Genomic DNA, 19,623 nt, shown 5'->3' with positions numbered 1-19,623 from the left:
GCTCAAAACTAACGCGCCCACCTCTCATCCGCCCAAGCTCAAGCTCAAGCCCAGACGACGCGTAAAAATAAAAAAAAGGTAGCGAGCGTGGACCAAGACAAACGTCATAGTTCGGCAGTCGTCACTCTTACTCTAGCATTGACTAACATCCGTCGAACCTTCGAACTCTGCTGCGATTGCTTTATTTCCTGCAGAAATGTCAGGCTGGTCTTGGTCGCCTAGACAGGCAATGCTTCAAATGAATCAGTCCAATATGAACTATCAACCGCGTCCTAATATTCCACCCCAAGGTCTGCCGAGTATGCCGGCTCTCAATCTACCTCATCCTCCCGTTCAAGCTCAAGCTCCAGCAACCCCTAGCTATGCTCCCACTGCCAGCTATGGGAACTCTATTCCGCCACCCGTTTATAATAACATGGTAGCACCTCCTCCTGTTGCTGCTCCAGCTCCTCCACCCGCGTATTACAACCCAGCGCCACCTTTTGTACCACACTCGCCCAGGTACCAAGTATCAGGCGGACCTCCTCCTCCTGTTCCAATGGCTACCTCTGCTACGCCAAGGGCAATGCCCACTGGAGGAAGCCAAACGTCATCTCCAGCCCAGGCCACTCCCGCACCCGTTCAAGCCCCTGCTCCAGCACCACCTGCGCCATCCACCAACTCCAGGAAACGCAAGTCTGATGTTGCCGACAACACCCAAGAGGATCTCTTCCCAGAGGACGCACCAGAGATCGACAGTGATGATGAACGTCTTGAGCGTCTAGACTCGGACACTTGCAACACCGTTCGTCGCAAGATCCGTAATTGGATCGATTCAGGTGCCCAGAAGGTTGGCGAGTTCCAGAGGACTATTGGTGTCAGCGGCAAGGCTTATAACAGCTTCATGAACCGTACTGGTACCTGGGATGGTGATGGAACTGACACATTCGCCAAAGCTCACCACTTCTTCAAGAAGCGTGAACTTCAGGGCCTGCCTCTCAAGGCTAACAAACCCAAGAAGCCAAAGACTGCTGCTGCTTCCAAAGCTATCGACGAGACCCTTGATGTGAGCAACGTTGATCCCCTACCCGGTGAGGCACAGGGCACAGTTCCCGTTTATGACACTTGCAACGAAATTCGCAAGAAGATCCGTCCCATATTGGCCAAGGAGGGCATGACTCAAGCAGCTTTCATTCGTGCCCTTAACAAGAATCTCCCGGAAGGAAAGAGTGTGTCCCAGGCCAACCTGCGATACTTCATGGGCCGCAGCGGAGCTCGTGATGGTAATACCAACGTGACTTTCTACGCGGCCTATGTCTTCTTCGAGAAGAAGCGCATCCAAGCTGGAAAGCCAAAGTCTAAATTCCGCGAAGAGATGGAGAAGGCTTGGGGGCCCAAGGGCTTCGATCTTGAACACGGAGCCAACCAACAATACACTTGCTTTGCCGGCGAGAGACCTGTACAGGACAAGTATGGTAGAATTGATTTTGTTAAAGTGGGAGGATACTAGGTTGACAGAAGGAAAATTAAGAGATGGGACCAAAATGGTGATTGAGTTCAGAGTTCTTGATATTACATGATACCACGTTATTTTGAACTGGCGTGTCATTTAGGCTAACAATTTAGAGACAAGAGTGAAATCCAAGGGGGCGTATTGTACATTAACATTCAGTTCTAGTCTAGTTCGAGCAAAGGGAATCTTTCATCACCTAAAGCATCCTCAACTCTCTTCATGATTGCCAACACTTTCTCTTCTTCCAATCGACGTCCAATTACTTGAACACCCACCGGTAACCCATGCATGGCGGTGGCGTCGTATAGTTTATACGCACCCTGCGCCACGCCATTAAGGCTCTTGAAATTGAAGTCTTTTGGTAATTGGTCTTGACTTTTATCAACATGAGTGACCGGTAGAACGCCGGCGGTATAATCAAGCTGCAGATGTTAGCTTCCCTGATGAGCGATGGAACGTTGAGACATACCAAGTTAAACATGAACGTATAGCCGCAGCTGCTGCAGGCATCATGCATGCCTTTGTGAGGAACGGCCGGGGTAGCATTTGGAGGCGCAATCATGCAATCAATTCCTGCGTTGGACCACCAATCATACCAGCGTCTTTTGTAAAGCTCCCGTTGGGCATTGAGCTGCCAAATCTCGTACCCAGATTGAGGGTGCCAGTTGCGCAGAAGTCCAGCCCAGATATCATCCTTGCGGACGTACTTCACCCAGAGGTAGTGTAAGTACTTAATGGGTCGAGGAAGATTAAAATAAAAGGTCATTTGGGCAGCACCTCGGTCGTTCGATTCGCCTGTGCTGAAGAAGGACTTGACAGTTTGGAGACCATCACTGCATAGAAGGATGGAAGCTAGGCGTAGGGCTTCGTAAGGAGAAGGAGGATCGATCTCAATAATTTCGTGTCCTGCTTCTCTAAGCGCAGCTTCAGTCATCTCCAAGGCTCTTTGGCAGGCAGGACTTGGATCAACGACACCATCTGAACGAAGAATGCCCACTCGCAGACTCTTTTTCTCTGTGTACTCCTGTTCAATATCGGACCTCCAGGGCAATGGGTGACAAGAATAGTCATAAGTCCAGGGCTTCATCTGAATAATCGATCGAGTGAAGTAAGTCAAGTCGTTGAGTGTACGTGCCATGGGGCTGTAGACTGCCGGAACACCATCTTGACCTGGCATACTCGTCACAACACCTGTCTTGAGCCATCTACCCGTCGAACATTTGAGAGCGTAGCAACCGGAAAAGTGAGCCGGGCATCGGACACTACCGGCGACATCACTTCCGATGCCGATTCGACCACCTAGTGCCAATAATGCACCTTCACCACCTGTTGAACCGCCAGCGGTATATTCCTTATTATATGGGTTGGCCGTCTCTCCCCAGACATGGTTCGATGACTCAAAGCTTAGGAGCGTGATAGGGACGTTCGTTTTGACATACGGCACAGCGCCCGCGTCTTTCAAGATCCTAACCATATTTCCATCCTGTCTGAGCGGCTTGGAAATGTGTGTACTCATACCAACAGTACTATCATACCCTTCCACTTCAACAGTATCTTTCAAGCTCACAGGAATTCCCGCTAGGGGTCCCTTCAAGTTGATTGATCCATTTGCAAGCCAAGTTTAGCAGCAAAGACCATGACTTCTGTCAGACAGTTGGTCTTCTCATGTGCGTTGAGGGCCACCTTCCCATAAGTGTCAAGATTTTCTTTAGCTTTGCTTGAATCATTTTGGGCCTCTTGAACAAGTTCTTTAATAGGCTTGTTGACGATCTCTCTGTCTAGATCGCTGAAGGGGGCATGGTAGGATTCAAGTTGTTGAATACGGGCTGCACGTTGTTTTTGCTTGAAATTACTTTTCTATGTTAGTAAGATGTATTACTGGGACTCGAATAACTGAGACATAATCTTCGTCTAGATAACTCAGTTAATGGGGACTTGCCAAGCTCCAAGGTGCGGTCGATCATCCCAGAGCACCATGGTTGATTTGTCTGGTATGGGTTTTACCTTGTACGAGTTGGGGCCGATCCGAGAGGGTTCCGGAGGAGTAGAGGGTTCGGGAAAAGGATCTTCAGCATACAGCATCGTTACTTAATAAAGAATTATGGAAGACGTTCACAATATGTCTCTCACGATAATGGTAGTACAGTTGAATGAGACTCGGGGAGGTGGGTCTTCTGATAGCCGGTTAGACCCCGCATGCTCCGCTCCCGCCGTTTCCTAGCCTGGGGAATTAGTGGGCGATGATAGCCATCCATTAAGATAGAAACACAAAGGGCAGTCACTCCAGTCTTGCTAGAAATAGCAGAGGAGTTGATATTATTAGCATAAGTAACGAAATCTTTATGCCGTTGATGCTAACTTAGCCTAGATCTTAGGCTAGCATTATGTACCTAGATCCTGATCTTGGGTCCTCAGTTTCTGTCTGTTACCTCCAAAGATAGATAGCTAGCTGTACCTCTTGACAAGCTGAATCTGAGAACGGCGCAGCACTTTGGAGCACGCCATAGAAGCTGAATTTTCTGGCTCTATCAACTCCATAATCATCAAGCCGGTAGGGTTAATCCGTCTTGCATGAGTTGATAGGAAATATACTTCCGAGACTTCCATTGTGGAGTGTGGAGCCAACTACTGCAACTCTTTGCATCCGGATATGAAGCTCGTGCTTGATGCCCAAGCACGGATAGTTGACCAACTGAGATCTATGTTGAAAAGAAGAACTAATTGTCAATGCATCACTGCTGAGTTGTGTTCAGTTTATGTGCGTCTGTTGGTAGGGACCAACTCCTTCACATGTGTCTATGTAAAGGTAATGGTGAGCTGTCGATTAAATCCACCAATATATGAAGGGCTCATATTGGACCACGTTTTTAAAGAGGGTAGCATTCTGGCACGATTTTCCTTGGAGGAATCAACAACTCATACTGGACAACAAGACAATGGAGTCACTTATGGTCCAACGAATGGAGTTTTTTGTTAGGTATTATCCACTTTCACCGCAAAACCTGATCGAAGATCTCATCTTGGCTCAAGCATTAGCTACGTTCTCTTTTCTATAATAGGACTTTAAAGGCAGTACCTAGATTGTCTGATATGCAGTATAAAGCCTAGTGCTTTAACAGCCATGCTTCACTACCTGCTTAGACCAATGAACCTTGTCAAGCTTCAGATAACCAACTCCTTAATCTCAGCAAGATAAATTAATAAATCAATTGTTCACTTCTAAAACTCAACCCCTGGAGTCTGCAACTGTAAGTAATACTTCCTTGCTCGTCTGCTCGTCTAGATACCCGACCTCGGGTAGACCATCGGAGTACCAAAACCCGAGTTCCGGCGCGGAGATCGGATGGTCCGTGCGTCAAAGATTCACATTCACATTAACGAGGTTGGGTATCAGAAGCTTTTGGAGTTCTCCACCGCATGAAGGTCGCCGTCATATGAGCAGAGCCTCGAGTAGCAATCTTCTCTCTCTCACCAAACCACCATCATGTCGATAGATCCTCAGCAGCTGTTGGATCAGGTAGGTACCACAGCTCTATCTTCCCCAGGGCACTATGCTTACTATTCTATCCTATAGCTCTCGACCCAGGCCCGCCGGTATACCGACATTGCCTCCGAGTTCATCGATAAGAATGTCGACCGCGCCGCTGTAGTCGTCAGAGAAACCCTATCCACGTCGGAATGGGTCCCAGAGTCTGTGAGGCCCAAGCCTCCTGTGCAGGAAGTGGTAGCTATAGTATCTCTGTCTCGTTTTGAGAGACTGCAGAACTGGATTGCGGAGCACAAAATTTTGACCGGCGCTATCATCCTTACCTGCGGTACCGTCGTTTACAAGGGATACTATGAGGGCCGTTCCATGCGAAAGACAAGACGTGCGAGAAGAGCGAGAAATGGCGGCCGTACTGATGTCGTCGTTATTGCTGGTTCTCCCACTCTTCCCTTGACGAGATCCTTGTCTTTGGATATGGAGAGACGAGGATTTATCGTCTTCATCGTCTGCAATGCTGCTGAAGACGAAGGTATGGTTCAGGCTATGAAGCGACCTGATATCCGACCTCTGAGCATTGATACCACTGACGTAAGTTTGTCTCAAAAGTCATATCTGGATTATACTGACTTTCCCAGCCTCCCCATGCTGGCTCTGCCATTGAGCACTTTGCTCATTATCTTCAATCACCTCAAGCTCCAGGACCTGGAATGAAGCCCAATCAGCTCACTCTTAAATCCGTTATCCTGATCCCGAGCCTTCACTACCAAACATCTCCCATCGCGACAATCCCTCCTTCAAACTTTGCCGACCTCTTCAATACCCACCTTCTCCAGCCTATCCTCACGATCCAAGCGTTCCTCCCACTACTCACATCCCGCTTGAACCCCATTGGAGAAAAATGGATTCCCCCCAAGGTCCTGGTCTTTACCCCTTCCATCATCTCGTCAATCAACCCGCCGTTCCACGCACCTGAGGCGACCGTGTGTTCGGCCTTGTCCGCTTTTACCGAAGTCCTCACCGCCGAACTTAGACCCCTCGACATCCCGGTGACCCACATGCAACTTGGCACCTTCGACTTCTCTAGCTTCGTCCCTACCCGAGGCGGACCTAACCAAGGTCTTGTTATGCCCGCAGGAAACCCTGAATCGCCTCTCGTCTGGCCTGAGGGTGCTCGACATGTCTATGCTCGAAACTTTGTTGCTCAGACCAGCTCTGCTATTTCTGGAGGCCGTATTCGCGGACTCAAGGGAAGCTCGCTTCGCCGTCTGCACAACTCTGTCTTTGATGTTATCGATGGTGATATCACTGCTGACACTGTCCGAGTCGGTCTCGGAGCTAGTGTGTATGGCTTCGTTGGCCGATGGGCTCCTCGCGGTCTTGTTTCCTGGATGATGGGCATCCGTCGAGTTGACGAGCTTTCCACATGGAAGACAAACGCCTTCGAGGGCTCAGAAAGCAGCGAGGACGAGGACGATGAGAGTGAGAAGGGTGATGAGGGTGCATCCAGCGAGTTCATCGCTGTTTCAGACGACAACGTTTGGCACGCAGACACCGGGGCTGTTTGGGGTCAAAAGGCACCTGAACAACCCTAGATGACTCCAGAATTCATGCTGACCGTGCCATGTACATTGGGTCCGCATGATACGCATTTATGATGGGATACGTAAAAAGGTTCGATATTGTTACATATAGACGCCGTCACGACTCCAACTCTTGATGATTTATGTTATGGCTGTTTGGAAAAATACAGATCCAATTGTTTTGATTAGTCCTTCTTTTGACATTTGATGAATGCGCCTGGGATGCCCAAATAGCTATGTGGGTATCATCGTCCGAATGAATCTATAACACGCGTGCAACATAACTTAATGACCTCTTCCACGGAATCGGCCTCTTCCTCTCCATTTGCCTCTGCCTCCGTGGCCACCATGGCCTCCCCGATGTCTTCCTCCATCATCCCGATCTCTATCTCTTGGCTGGTCGCGCGATCTATCCATATCATCCTGCGCAAAGTCCATTCGCATCTCCTCTTCCTTCTTTTCTTCCGACTTGAGGGTTGGCTTCTCCAGATCCTTTGACCACTTGGGATGTGCGCCCTCTTTGCAGTCCGGTCCATCAGGGCAGAAACCAGCCAGATAAAAGACACAGAGCTTCTTACGCACGTGCTTTTTCGAACAGTTGGGTCCAAGCGGACAGAAGCCCATATCGTAGTGAGGACAAGGCGGCAATCGACTTTGAGGATCGATGTGGAGGTACAGACATTCATCACCATTAGAGCAATATCCGTTACGCATGAAGAAATTACACTCGGGCATCTTTCGTAGGTTGTACTCGTGGAGAAATTCGCAGTGCTCGCCCTTCTTGCACAATCCACGTAGCCAATGCTTGCAGACGAGTGAATTGAGACCGCCGGTCGGTTGCGACGTTTTGGAGTCGGAGACGTGTCGCTCAGGACATCGCGTGCCGTTTGGGCAGTGGCCGGACTGGAAAGCTTTGCATACTGGGCGATCGGGAGAAAGGCCGACTTGGTATGTTTGTCGGAGGAAGGGTGAGAAGCGGAAGTTGTAGGGTGTCGCGGAGTGATTGAGGATGGCAGAGGCGGGAGATTCGACGGCGGCAGGCATGATGAACTGGCGCAGGCCGACGCCTGTTGTCAAAGATGAAAATATGCAGGCGTTTTAAGGCGACTGATGCGATTTCGATAGTATGTCGTGGAGTTGCTGTTGATGCTGCTTGGCGCGTGGTGTAATTGTTATGTTGAGGTTAAGATCAACGTCAAAGCTAGGTGAGCTAACAAATTCAAGCTGCAGGCGACATCTTAGTGCAGCGCAGCTAAGGTTTGTCAGCGACTAGGATCAACCACTAAACCACCAACGTCACTCCACATGAGCTTGGTTTCAGGATTATTTAAGAGCTTCTTTTTGTTTGTTTATGAATATTTATTTTTGATATTCGTTATCATTTCTGAACTTGAAAATATGGATATGAGAAAGTGTCGCTCAATCTGCTGCTCTAGCTCCTTCCCGCGAAAGCCAGCTCCTACCCTACGATAGGTCAGATGCTCTTGCCATTATCGTATGCGCCTCTTTCACTCTGTGCCTTCCGTATGAAAACAAACACCTCCGCAATGAAGAACAATTTGATCTCCTCAAACGATTCCTGCCCAAGACTTCATACACAAGACTCTGCATCAGAGTCGACCTCACAAGCTTCGCCTCCAATCTTCTTGGCAAATACGAAGCGGCAGTTGATGTATCGATGAGCTTTCCCGTTCTTGAGGCTCTGACAAGCCTGGGCAACCATCTCTTTCCTCTCATCGGCCGGTATACCCAAGGCAATCAACGGCTTGACAGCCATGGCCCCGATAAGATCGATGAGATTGGCTGCCATCAGTGTACCAATGTCCTTTAATCCTTCATCCTTGGCCCAGCGGGAGATGGGCACTTTCGTATTTACCACGTGAACTTTGGTGAAGCCAGCAAATATGAAAGCCTTTCGAACGTTACTCTTGCCATAGTTGGTACACCCGTACTTTCGCATTCCTCTGGCGCAGGTATCGAAAAATACTCTCAACGGGTCGTCCTTCTTCATGGTGCCGTCGTCACAACAAATTGTGTAATCGAAGTCTTGGAACTCGATCCAACCGCCGTCTCTCATGTGTCTTCGCTTGTTAGAGGAATCCCTCCCTTGAACATGGTCACTTACTCATGAGCATTAGCTACCATAGCATTCAGGTCAAGAAGGAACCCGGCCATTCCCCTGAAGTGGACCAGATCGAAGTTGTCGCCATTCGCCCAATACGGGTCTTCGCAGTCTTCAACAAACATGCTTGCATTTGGCGGCATCGATTTGGGTTGAGTTGGCGATAGATCCGTGCCAATTACCTCCGCGTCTGGGTATAAGTCGGCCACTGGGCAGTCATTAGCAAAGACCTCCTAATTGTTCACAGTCAAATATTTACCATCCACGGCCCAAATTCCTACAAGTTGTTAGTACAGCATTTGCCAACTGTCGGCGCACTTACCGGTTCCTGTGCCGATGTCGATTATCCTTTTCGGTCTATCACCAATATCGGACAAGAAGAGTTCGCCATCCTACAAATGAGCACTTAGTACAAGTCGCACTTCGTTCACAACTCGAACGCACGAAAAGTTGTTGCATCAAAAGATGGTCGTTTAGCTCGCGATACTGCTCGCCTTTGTCATTCGGTAATGGATATCTCCCACTCAGATAAGCGTGGTAACGTCTCCCATGGGAATGTTCATAATCCAACATGCTGGGCGCCAACGAAGTGCAACAACTCGAATCATCCTCTTGTTGTAAGCACACAGATCTGCCGTCTTCAAAAACGAAGTCATACTCGTCGGTATCTTGCTCCGTCGGTGTGCATATCGTCTCGATCCCTGGCTCGGAGATCAGAGAGAAGGAGTGGCTATCACTGTCTTGCATCTTGCTCGTTGTTCAGTGGGTTACAAGTCGAGAACAGAATTACTCGAGGTACGCAGAAGACGGATTCAATACACTTTATCATTGTGTTGGGATGCTTGGCTTTGGTGCGCCACAATGATCGTCCCTGTGAAACCGATAAAGTACACAAGGCATGGACATTTCTTACTCGAGGACATAATGCAAGAGGTCATGGGGATACTGCACGTTTGCTACCACGATGAAAACCCCCTCCTCTGACAAAGGCTTTGACCTCTTGGTATTGGTGAGATCAACTCATACTGCGGTATGTCTCTCAGCTGCCTACATAGCTGTGCGAGTCGTTGGTGATAAGATATGCGGATGGCGCATAAAGGCAGTCTGCGATTCGACTGTTGGTCCAGTCTCCGAGTTGGGGGGTACTGTGTACTGGATGTTTGTTTGCTTCCCATGGATCTGATCCGCCTAGCCCTGCCGAACAAGACCAAAAACCCCCCTCAATAGAGTCGAAGCTGAGACAGACGTGAATTCACCTTAACACGACAGGTATGCCACCAACCAAGCTTGGAAGGTGTTGGTGGAAACTGTTGGTTGTCGCCCTGCCATTTCAGCTTCACGAGAGAAGTAAACATGAACACGATTGTTTGACAGATGTCAAACCTAGTACAGGCTGGATCAACAAGGATTCTGCATGGTGGTACGTCTCTTTCCGCTTCCTTCTGATCGAGGTAGCCTTGCCTATGCAACAAGGAGCCCTGCAGGATTTCCAGCCGTCTGCCGCCAATTTGCTGACCACTGCGTCTCACACGCAGAACCAACAAACATTTCCGCCTCCGCGTCACTAACCTACACGGTTACCGGGTATTGTCTTTCGGGTATCATCCAACATACTAACCAGAAGGTATGCGAGACACGTCGATGCAGCTAAGCGGGGATAAATAAACCCTCTTCCGGTTCTTGGCTTTATTTCCGACTCATACAGTCAGATACATGTCTTGCTGTAGCTCTGTGGCTTTGCGCAAAGTTATCTGACCACGGTTTCAAGATATTGCATATTTGCATGATGTCGCAATACTTTACACACAATGTTGACAAACCTGGCCATTGCAGGTACAGATTTATCTGAGGCGAAGCTGAGGCGAAGGAGTATGAAAGTTTGACGGGATCTATGCCGGGAACTAGGACAAGCAATCAGCTACAACCAGGTACTTGAGCTCTGACATGGTGCCGAGTTCAACCTGTTGCTATATTCAAGTGTTCAGTAACTTATGAGTCTGATTGAAAGCAGCCCAACTCTCACCCGTTAAGGCGGAGCGACTTGCTAGTCTCGGTCTCCAAAGGATCAATCATTAGCTTGCAGCAAAGAACTGCTCCTTACCACGGGCCTCCGATTTCAAACCAGGCTCTATACAATAAATCATACAGAAAAGTTCTAGAGCTTTGGGAAACAAATGAGTGGCTATTTGTTTACATGGTCCCGGCTCATGCCGAACATCAAACATAGCACTTGGTCCACTGAAGATTGCGCCCAAATTTCATCATCCCTGGCGGTGTTTAATTATGGAACTAATCTCACCATTCGCCGTAGCGCGTTCCAAACCTTCCAGAAGTTTGATGGCAGGACGAATCCATGGAGCCGCACGGTTGTTTGACTGCTTATCGAGAAGCTGTGCTCTGACTCGGCGTTTCTGGTACCACCCTCATCCAAAGATGGGGATGCCGTGCTGTGCTGTACTGCCCTCTGAACTGTACCTGGATCATCCTGATACTAAATCCAGACGTTGTGACATCAAGAACAATGCTGCTAAGCTTGTCCCATCTGGCTGAGACTGTTTCATCCCTTGAACCATACAGCTTCTTACGCGGATGACTCGCCCTGATTCTGAGGTGCCGAATTGAATCCGAGCCCTGTTCATACAATACTGGTAAACAATGCCGGTGAAAACAGAAATTGGCATGCGATGGGCCGAAGACATATGCCGCTTCGGTTTGCACCGAGGCTCATGGTTCATGCTCGGAACGTGACAACGGTCTTTACTGTTTTTAGGTATTGAAAATGCACCTCATTTGCAGGCCTGTATGTCAAAGTGTTTCATCTTTGCGCATCATAGCAGGGTTGTTGGATGATTCGGGAAGGCCGCCCCGTCAATGCTTCAACATCACCGCTTTGCCTCAGTAGCGACGGTCAGTTCATTCTACTAAGAACCATCTCCCAACAACTCAGGGTCCTCTTACACGGACTCTATTAGAAGGGGAAATAGCGTTCTCGCCCCGGATCTCCGACTCCATTTCAAGGCTGGGCCGCCAAGGACACCAACCGTCATTTCATGGGCTACATATTTGACCTTCTCGACAAGGCCCGAATAGGCGTGGTCCAAGCATCAAAAAAGGCAGGCTAATACTAAGTAGCGACGCGATCCGACAGGACAAGTGCCTTTCACGGTCTCCCAAGAAGCCTCTGCTTCTCAGCTCTAACAAACGCAAGCGCGTTTGTGTTTCTTCTCATACCTCCCCGCAATTATGTCATGTATCATGGTAATACCGACCGAATCCAGGACCCTCCGTAATTTGGAGGCTAGTCCCTGCTCACCTGGCATCAACTAGATGACCCTCGCTCTATTAGCTGGCTGCGTTGGTGTGGTGTTGAGAGTTATATAGTCTGGATCCTTCTCTTTCGCAATCATGAGTCTCATCAGCAAGTCTTTGGTGCCTAACGTTGTTGACCGACACACCAGTTTAAGACCACCTCGAAGATCTTGACCACGGGTTTATGCAGGTTCTTGCAGGACACACACATTGAAGTCATATATTCGGTCAATATTCCTTTTCTCATATATTCTTTCGACGCTTGCGTTAGAATTCTCTTCATCTTTCCTTAATATTTCACATCACTCATCATGAGCTCCTCAAGGAAGTCCAAGATGGCCTCGAACTTGTCCGATGTCATGTTCACAAATGCTGTATACTTCCCCAACTACCGGATATACCAGGGAGATACGCCAGGAATGCTCAACTACAGTTGCATCAACCATGTCTATTACGCCTACGCCAGTGTTTCAGCAGATGGTGGTGTTTTCGTAAGTTTTTCTCTCAACTCTTCGTAGTGGAGGTTACTGACTCGTTTAGTTGAGTGATGAGTGGGCGGATGCTGGTGCGCCTGTTGATGGTGTTCAAGGTGGCTTGGGATCTCTGATGCACCTCAAGCAAAAGCATCCTCATCTTCGAGTTGTCTTGTCAATTGGTGGTGGAAACTCTTCAGAAATCTTTCCCACCGTGGCTTCGAGCACCCTTCTGCGAGACAACTTTGCTCGATCAGCCAAGGGCCTTGTTGAAGCTTCTGGCCTGGATGGAATCGACAGTAAGTTGTCTGGAACATTGTCTCAGTCTGTCCAAATCTACACAGGAACCTGACTTTCTGAATAGTTGCATGGGAATACCCTTGTGATGCGCAACAAGGCTATGACTTTTTGGCGCTGCTGGCAGCCGTCCGAATTCATCTTCCCGAGGAGCACTATGTCCTCACCGCTGCACTTCCTGCAGCCAAGGCTGTCTTGCAGTTTCTCGATTTAATGGAGATTGCCGAATACCTGGATTTCATCAACCTGATGGCTTACGACTTCTTCGGCTCGTGGACCCCCAAGGCTGGACACCATGCACAGCTTTACGCGATGGACAAGGAAGAGACCTCAGCCTCTTCAGGGGTTTCTTATCTCATGTCTAAGGGATTCCCACCGAAGAAGATTCTTCTTGGTATTCCGACATTCGGACGAAGCTTTCTCCACTGTTCAGGAGCAGGACACAAGTACAAAGGCATTGGAGGTGCTGAGGATGGTACTTTCGAGTACAACCAGCTCCCACGCAAGGGTTGCAAGGAAGTCGTCGACAAACGCCATGTGGCAGCACACTGCACGGGAGCAGATGGTGGCTTTGTGACGTACGACAACCCCGACACCGTCAAGATGAAGGCGGGTTTCTGCAAGCAAAAGGGACTAGGGGTAAGTAACCGAATTGTGGATGATGAAGGCTGTGTCATAGCACAAGACCTACATTATTCCGTCTGACATTTATAATGGATCGCTAACAGCGGCTTTAGGGTCTCTTTTACTGGAACGGTCCCGCAGATTCTAAGGACAAGTCGAGAAGTTTGGTTGCGGCTGGTTTCCGTGCCCTACACTCGTCTTCCTCTTGAAATCTTACCGCTTCTTGTTTGATTACAATCTTCTTTTTGCATGCTGGACGTTAGCGACACGGCGTTTCAAAACCTTGAGAGCGGGTATCTTCTGGCGCGGTGTTACTGTTTTTGTATAAATCTCCTTTGTCACGATATTATGGGAATGAAGGTTATGGTACGGAAAAAGGAAGGTCTTCTGGGAAGACCCAAAAATAGAGGCAAGGATATAGCCATCACGGAAATACACATAGACACAATAGACGGGGCCGGCGTTAACTTGGACAGCTGGATTGGATGAGGGCTCTGGATGCCCAACTCTGACTCTGCCCAACTCATTTTTTTTTTCACTATAAGCTCGTCTGGATGGTTAATGCACAGTGACCCTCTCTTTGCGGCGCACGACTCGTCGGTATACCAGATTAGTCTTGTTATCCGTGGGAAGAACAAAGGTGATTATGTGACTGTTGAGTCAAATGAGATATAGATTTTGTTGAAGGGTGTTGAACAAGTCAGGCTGCAGGGAGCCAGAACCATATTGGGCAATAAGCGACAAGTCATGGGTGATGATAGACGTCAGAGTGCATGAAGATGCAGACAACTTAAACCGCGGTGTATCGAAAAACGGAATCTTTATCCAAATTTCAGGGTCAGGCTGATGATGAATTATTTCTGTACAAGTCATTACATATCAGAATGTCCAAGTTCAACTCATGTCATGAGACAACATGTCATGGAATGAGATAACGCCCTAGATATATAGCTTCAGATAACTGGATAATCCATTCTGACCTGCATAAAGATCTGAGTCAAGTATGTGCCTCTCGCGTTAGTAGACTTTGCTGTAGACATTTCCAAGTGGCTGGTCCAGTCACATGCTAAGTCACGATACTCTCATGCAGCTCAAGTTAACCTTTACAACGTTTAGCCACAAACAAATACGCTCAAATAACGGTCAGACTCTATTTACGAGGGCATCAAGATTCAAAGATACGCGAGTCTCATCTTTCATCTTGTCTAGGAATTGTATTTCCAGGGTGACAATGATTAAAACCTCGTAAGAGGACTGAATTTCCCCGTCTCGTGCTAGGACTTACACGCTGTAGTATCCACGTGCCGATAAGATAAGCTGAGCTCCTTCCGTCATCCCATGGACTTGTCCTACAACTTCACAGCTCAACATCTCAGTCAACAAGATCGAACTACGAGTAAAGATGCTTCTAGCTCGGTCTTTTTATCCTTTCCATCTTAGAAGCTCATCTTGCCAAAATGTCAACCACCGATAGAGATCCGTCTCCTCCGGAGTCCGACGTCGGACCTTCACCTTCTGTCGAAAAGGTTGAACCTGATATGCCGTCTTTCGAACCGTTATTTACGCTTTTGACGAATTCGACTACGAATACTACTGTTCACCCGCGCATTCACTACCTATTCTCGGACGATGACCACTCTATTCTTTCCACGCCCGTGCAAGATCCATCGCAGCGCGCGCTTGTAGTCGACCTCGCGCCCGCCCCCGAAGGTTCAGCTAGTCGCTGGGCTGTATCCTGGGCGTCCAGCTTAACACCCGACTTTGCGGTAACAGAATCCAGTATCGCAGTGCAACAAAGCGAAGGCGATGAGACCGGCGGCGCGATGCTGCGCGTTGAAGGCGTTGAGCGCGAACCCGTTGAGGCGAGACCTGACTCATTACCTGGGTCTGGAAGTGGCGCTATAGGAGGTGAAGATGTTGATGTGCTGGCAGAGGATTTCAAAAGACGGATGGGGGTGCTGAAGAAGGTTGTTGATGAGGGTGAGAGGAGACGTGCGGCGATGGGACAACAGGAAGAGACTCAGCCCATCGTAGACGATGGAGTTGCGCCGGATGAAGCGGTGATTGACTCTGAAGAAGACAAAGGGAAGGGAAAAGCAAAGGCGGAGGATGATTGATGATAACACTGGAGACTTTGAACCGCCTTTGACAATTGTCGCAAGACTTGGATGAGACGTACCATCGGCACAGCCTGGTAAGTTATTCATCCGAAGTTATCCGATACTGATACTAACATATCACCAGATGGAAATTCGATAAAACTGAAGCACCGATATCACGCTCAGTATGCATTGTGGATTATCAGTTTCAGGTGGACCAGACACCTTGGGTATTCAGAGTTACAGCTTGGCGTATGGAATATGTTTGATAGGTTTGCGGGTCGTACTAGACCTTCCGATTGTGGCATTATTTGCATGAATTATTACACTCAACTCTTTAACATTAAGATACGTATCGTCAAAAGCGCACACAGCAGGTAAGAATAAGAAATGTGATTAAAAGCTCATACTATGAACGCCCCTAGCAAATGCAAGTAGTAAAGGAAAAACCAAGCCCAGACAGCGGCAGATTCAAGCCCGGTTGTATCAACAAAAAGAAATCAGACAGGCGCTATCGGGCTATAGCAGCAGTTATAATCCAATGGGAATACGCAAAAAGACAAAACAAACACAGCCTGATACTGCTTTTAATTCCCTCCAATTCGAATCTCGTCGTCGGTTATATATACCCCGAGATACAAGATTTGAATGCCGTAAACTTCACTCTTCACCGTCCAACGATTAGTTTCGCGGTAGCTGAGGCATGTGAATTCTTCCTGCGACGCTCTTGATGAGCGAAGCCGCTTCGCTGTCGGCAGCAACGCGGCGAGATAGAGAAGGCATGACAGCTGTATGCATGATAGCGTCTGAGGCGGCCTCAATGGCTCGTTTAGCGTTGTTGTTGTTGTTGTTGCCGCCGTTGTTGTTGTTCTGTCTGATAACAAAGATGTAGATGAGAACGATGATGACGATGACGACGATGATGGCCACTGAGTTTCCAAGTTAGCAAATTGTTGAATAGCAACTTCGAGCCGGGAATACATACCACAGATACCCAGGCAAATCCACTTCTTCTTGCGTGTCTTGCGGGCAGTGTTGACAGCTACACCAATCTCCTGGTTACCCTTATCCAGGTTCTCGACAACCTCCTCACCCTTCTGCTCAATCTGAGTGACAGCGGCCTCCTGCTGAACAACGAGAGTGTCCATGTCCTGGAAAAGCTGTGCGAGCTCGACCATCTGCTGCTCAATCTTCTGAAGAGCCTGGTGACGGTCCTGAACGGCGCTCAGGGCAGCGCGGGCGCGGCCCTGGCGGTCACTCTGCATCATAGCCTGGCTGAAAACCTGACCACCGGTTGTGTCCTCAACAGCAGCCTGAATCTCCTGCTCAGAAGCATCGGGGCGAACAATACGGTACTGACGAGCCATCTGGTCCTGGGTTCGCTTTCGGAATTGGGACTCAACCTGCTGGTACTGGGTAATGGCGGCCTTGAGACGGCGATCAATACGGGTGACATGAGGGTTGTTCTTGGCAGAGCTGGCCTCAGGGCTGGACTTGATGGTGCGGACTCGCTCGGTGAGCTCACGGTAGAGCGACATGGTGTCAGCGGAAAGCGAGTCGAGCTGACGGTTGGCGGCGCTGGATCCTGAGCTGTCGGCATCGTCGAGGGTTCGCTGCTGGATCATACGAAGCTGCTCGAGGTTCTGCTCGACGGTGTCGATTCCGCGGTCGATATCACGGCACTCGTTAAGAATAGCGTTGGGGTTGCCATGGCCGAAAGAGCTGCCGTTCTGAGCAAGGGGCTCCATTTCAACGCTACCTATCCCTCAAGTCATGTCAGTATGTGGTGGAGGAGGCAGATAAACAAAGTCGGGAAGTCTCACCACCATAGCCCTGAGCTTGTGGGCTGTTGTAGCCGCCTCCATTGCCATAACCGTTGTTGCCACCGTAGCCCTGATCAGGGGCGTCGTAGGGATTTTGTGCACCGTATCTGCGACGTAAGTTAGTGGTTTTGTCGAGAGCCGCGCGATTGAAGCTGGAACATACCCGTACTGCGAAATGTTAGTAAACTGAACAAAAATAATAGGTATGACCTCGCATGTATTTTGATGCAGAAACAAGCTCTTTTGCGCTCATTGTGTAACGTCCAGAGAACGAGTTCACATCAAAACAGAATACGAGGGTTGGAAAGGAGGCGCAAACTAACACTCATTGTAGCGACAGAGCTGTAGCTCTAACGGCTGTATAATGCGATTCTTTGTATAAAATTCACCCTGTTTTAATCGAGGGTCGTCGGTTTCGAGCAATTGATTGCTGTCGTATCTTTTCTTCTGAAATTGTTCCGTACCGTGTCCGTGTTAGGATATTAAAGTGAGTGGTTCTCGTCGCGCAGCAAGGAGAAAGGAGTAGTAGGGATAGTAAGAACAATCAAAGAGAAACACGAGGGCCTGGTAATTCCTCTTTCTAGTGCAAAAGGAAAAAAGACGGCAAATGAGAGAGGGAGGTAAAAAGTGAAAGTAGGAGAGAGGAAAAGGTTAAGTTTAAAGAGGAAGGGAAAAAATAATAAAAGATCTTTGGAAATGAGACGTGATGGAGAGTTTGCAAGGAAGAGCCCAGCAGGAATGGAGAGAGAGCGAGCGCGAGTGCGAGATTGGTGCATTCAAGGTTGCAGCAGAAGTGGCAGTGAGAGTGAGCAAGCAGCCCTGCCTGGGGGAAGCATAGCATAGCACTTAGCCACTGAGTAATTAGCGGGTCCATTTCTATCTGGGGGTGTACAGTAAGGGTAAGCCCAGGCGGTACCTTAGCTAAAAGTCAGGTCGTTAAGGGCGCTTGTGCTTGGTGGGACGCCGCTCACTGCCATTAGCGGGCTAGAACATTACTCTTAGCAGCACGCACCTTGCTTACTCCGTAGGATACCCCCTATGCAGGGTCCAATCGACTGTTACCAAGGATGTAAATCCGATTCCAGTCGAGGGCTTTACCTACGTAAGAGATTTCTTGTTCGTCATTGTGGCCTCTTACTAAAACATAGGCGATGTGGACAAAACCAGAGATGCAACAGCCAGAAACACTTGAAGAGAACAAGTCTGGTCCATCATGCGACACGAGACATTCAATTGGATTTCAAGAAAAAGAGACCTGCAGTAGTGACCGGGGCTATAAATGAGGTTAACTTGAATGTGGTATAGAGTGTGACATGCAGACATATTCCATCCCTACATCTCTAGCGGTATAGTGACACTCATTATGCTCGACTTATTTTGTTGGTGTCTCCTGAACAAGGGGTCGCTCCCTAAATAACAACTTGTGTCTCTTCATTGGCGACTCCCTCTCCACTGTTTCACATCTGAGCGGCTGTTTTCTAATTATCCCTGGATCCTCAAAAGTGTGAGCAGCGAAAATCTGTAACAAGTCTGGTGTTTTATATCCTATGATCAGCATCTTCGGCGCCATCCGTCATTATCGCCAAGGATTCAAACTCTGATTCAATCGAATGGATCGTTTCCGTCTTCAATTGAATTGAGTCTAAAGGATCTAAGGATCTCTTAGGCTGACTGAGCCTCAGCTCAGAAAATGGCGTCCACCCATTTCAAATTGACCAGGGGGGTCTCGAACAATCAAGTTAAGCTTCGCCGCGTGGGGCTTGAAGTGGCTCGTAGCGACATTGCCAAGAGGGAGAAAGAAGCTATTTGTGGTATTTTCGGAAACCAACTGAGAATCCAATTTGTTCACTTTTAGATATTGACGATCATGTGAATGTTTGTCTATGCCATTTTCTACCGTACTGACCCAAACGGTCTAAGCACCATCATAGTCCATGGCCAGTGCCTCTCATAATCTTCCGTCTTCTGGGATCTTGGCTATGCTCCACCGTTCGTCTTACATACAGTACGGATATCCGTTCGTACATAATACACAAAGGCGGGACGCATCCTCCTCATTGAAGCCGTTCAGCCGTCTTACATCTCGGCCGCAGAAACTTACAACGCATCACAGGCTGACACTCCACTAACTCCGTTCCCAATGGACTCTACCATTCTGCTTAGGTTAATTCCGAAAATACTAGTTTGACAGCTAATAATCTAGATTTCTCGTATTGTCTACCAATTCGAACAGGAGCGGATAAACGGTACAGCTGTGTGCGACTTGTCCATCCATAACTACTATTCCATCTCCATAACTCGAGACTCTTTCAGCTCC

At 48.6% G+C, this 19,623-nt stretch overlaps 8 protein-coding genes across 8 annotated transcripts; 4 read left to right on the top strand and 4 right to left on the bottom strand.

Moving 5' to 3' along the window:
- Window positions 1-253: 253 nt before the first annotated feature.
- Window positions 254-1,489, top strand: FIESC28_02279 (uncharacterized protein; the record flags this gene model as incomplete). Its single annotated transcript, XM_031156429.1, has 1 exon — window positions 254-1,489. One exon carries the CDS (start codon window positions 254-256, stop codon window positions 1,487-1,489), a length of 1,236 nt encoding a protein of 411 aa, XP_031019600.1.
- Window positions 1,490-1,653: 164 nt separating this feature from the next.
- On the bottom strand, window positions 1,654-3,574 carry FIESC28_02278 (uncharacterized protein; the record flags this gene model as incomplete). The annotated part of the gene is made up of 4 exons (XM_031156428.1): window positions 1,654-1,914; window positions 1,962-3,080; window positions 3,134-3,344; window positions 3,570-3,574. 4 exons carry the CDS (start codon window positions 3,572-3,574, stop codon window positions 1,654-1,656), a joined length of 1,596 nt encoding a protein of 531 aa, XP_031019599.1.
- A 1,402-nt stretch (window positions 3,575-4,976) lies between these two features.
- FIESC28_02277 (uncharacterized protein) lies at window positions 4,977-6,571 on the top strand (the record flags this gene model as incomplete). Its single annotated transcript, XM_031156427.1, has 3 exons — window positions 4,977-5,009; window positions 5,067-5,567; window positions 5,615-6,571. The coding sequence occupies 3 exons, from the start codon at window positions 4,977-4,979 to the stop codon at window positions 6,569-6,571; spliced, it is 1,491 nt and encodes a 496-aa protein (XP_031019598.1).
- A 273-nt stretch (window positions 6,572-6,844) lies between these two features.
- Window positions 6,845-7,603, bottom strand: FIESC28_02276 (uncharacterized protein; the record flags this gene model as incomplete). Its single annotated transcript, XM_031156426.1, has 1 exon — window positions 6,845-7,603. The coding sequence occupies one exon, from the start codon at window positions 7,601-7,603 to the stop codon at window positions 6,845-6,847; it is 759 nt and encodes a 252-aa protein (XP_031019597.1).
- A 547-nt stretch (window positions 7,604-8,150) lies between these two features.
- On the bottom strand, window positions 8,151-9,428 carry FIESC28_02275 (uncharacterized protein; the record flags this gene model as incomplete). Its single annotated transcript, XM_031156425.1, has 5 exons — window positions 8,151-8,640; window positions 8,685-8,889; window positions 8,941-8,958; window positions 9,004-9,073; window positions 9,126-9,428. 5 exons carry the CDS (start codon window positions 9,426-9,428, stop codon window positions 8,151-8,153), a joined length of 1,086 nt encoding a protein of 361 aa, XP_031019596.1.
- A 2,873-nt stretch (window positions 9,429-12,301) lies between these two features.
- Window positions 12,302-13,593, top strand: FIESC28_02274 (uncharacterized protein; the record flags this gene model as incomplete). The annotated part of the gene is made up of 4 exons (XM_031156424.1): window positions 12,302-12,481; window positions 12,531-12,762; window positions 12,828-13,399; window positions 13,498-13,593. 4 exons carry the CDS (start codon window positions 12,302-12,304, stop codon window positions 13,591-13,593), a joined length of 1,080 nt encoding a protein of 359 aa, XP_031019595.1.
- A 1,248-nt stretch (window positions 13,594-14,841) lies between these two features.
- Window positions 14,842-15,501, top strand: FIESC28_02273 (uncharacterized protein; the record flags this gene model as incomplete). The annotated part of the gene is made up of 1 exon (XM_031156423.1): window positions 14,842-15,501. The coding sequence occupies one exon, from the start codon at window positions 14,842-14,844 to the stop codon at window positions 15,499-15,501; it is 660 nt and encodes a 219-aa protein (XP_031019594.1).
- Window positions 15,502-16,164: 663 nt separating this feature from the next.
- On the bottom strand, window positions 16,165-17,635 carry FIESC28_02272 (uncharacterized protein; the record flags this gene model as incomplete). The annotated part of the gene is made up of 5 exons (XM_031156422.1): window positions 16,165-16,412; window positions 16,469-17,242; window positions 17,307-17,413; window positions 17,470-17,474; window positions 17,630-17,635. 5 exons carry the CDS (start codon window positions 17,633-17,635, stop codon window positions 16,165-16,167), a joined length of 1,140 nt encoding a protein of 379 aa, XP_031019593.1.
- Window positions 17,636-19,623: the final 1,988 nt, after the last annotated feature.

Source organism: Fusarium coffeatum (assembly GCF_003316985.1).
Source record: "Fusarium coffeatum strain FIESC_28 chromosome Unknown BRIP53273_contig_49, whole genome shotgun sequence".
Taxonomy (NCBI): domain Eukaryota; kingdom Fungi; phylum Ascomycota; class Sordariomycetes; order Hypocreales; family Nectriaceae; genus Fusarium; species Fusarium coffeatum.
This window is presented reverse-complemented; position numbering and strand designations above follow the sequence as displayed.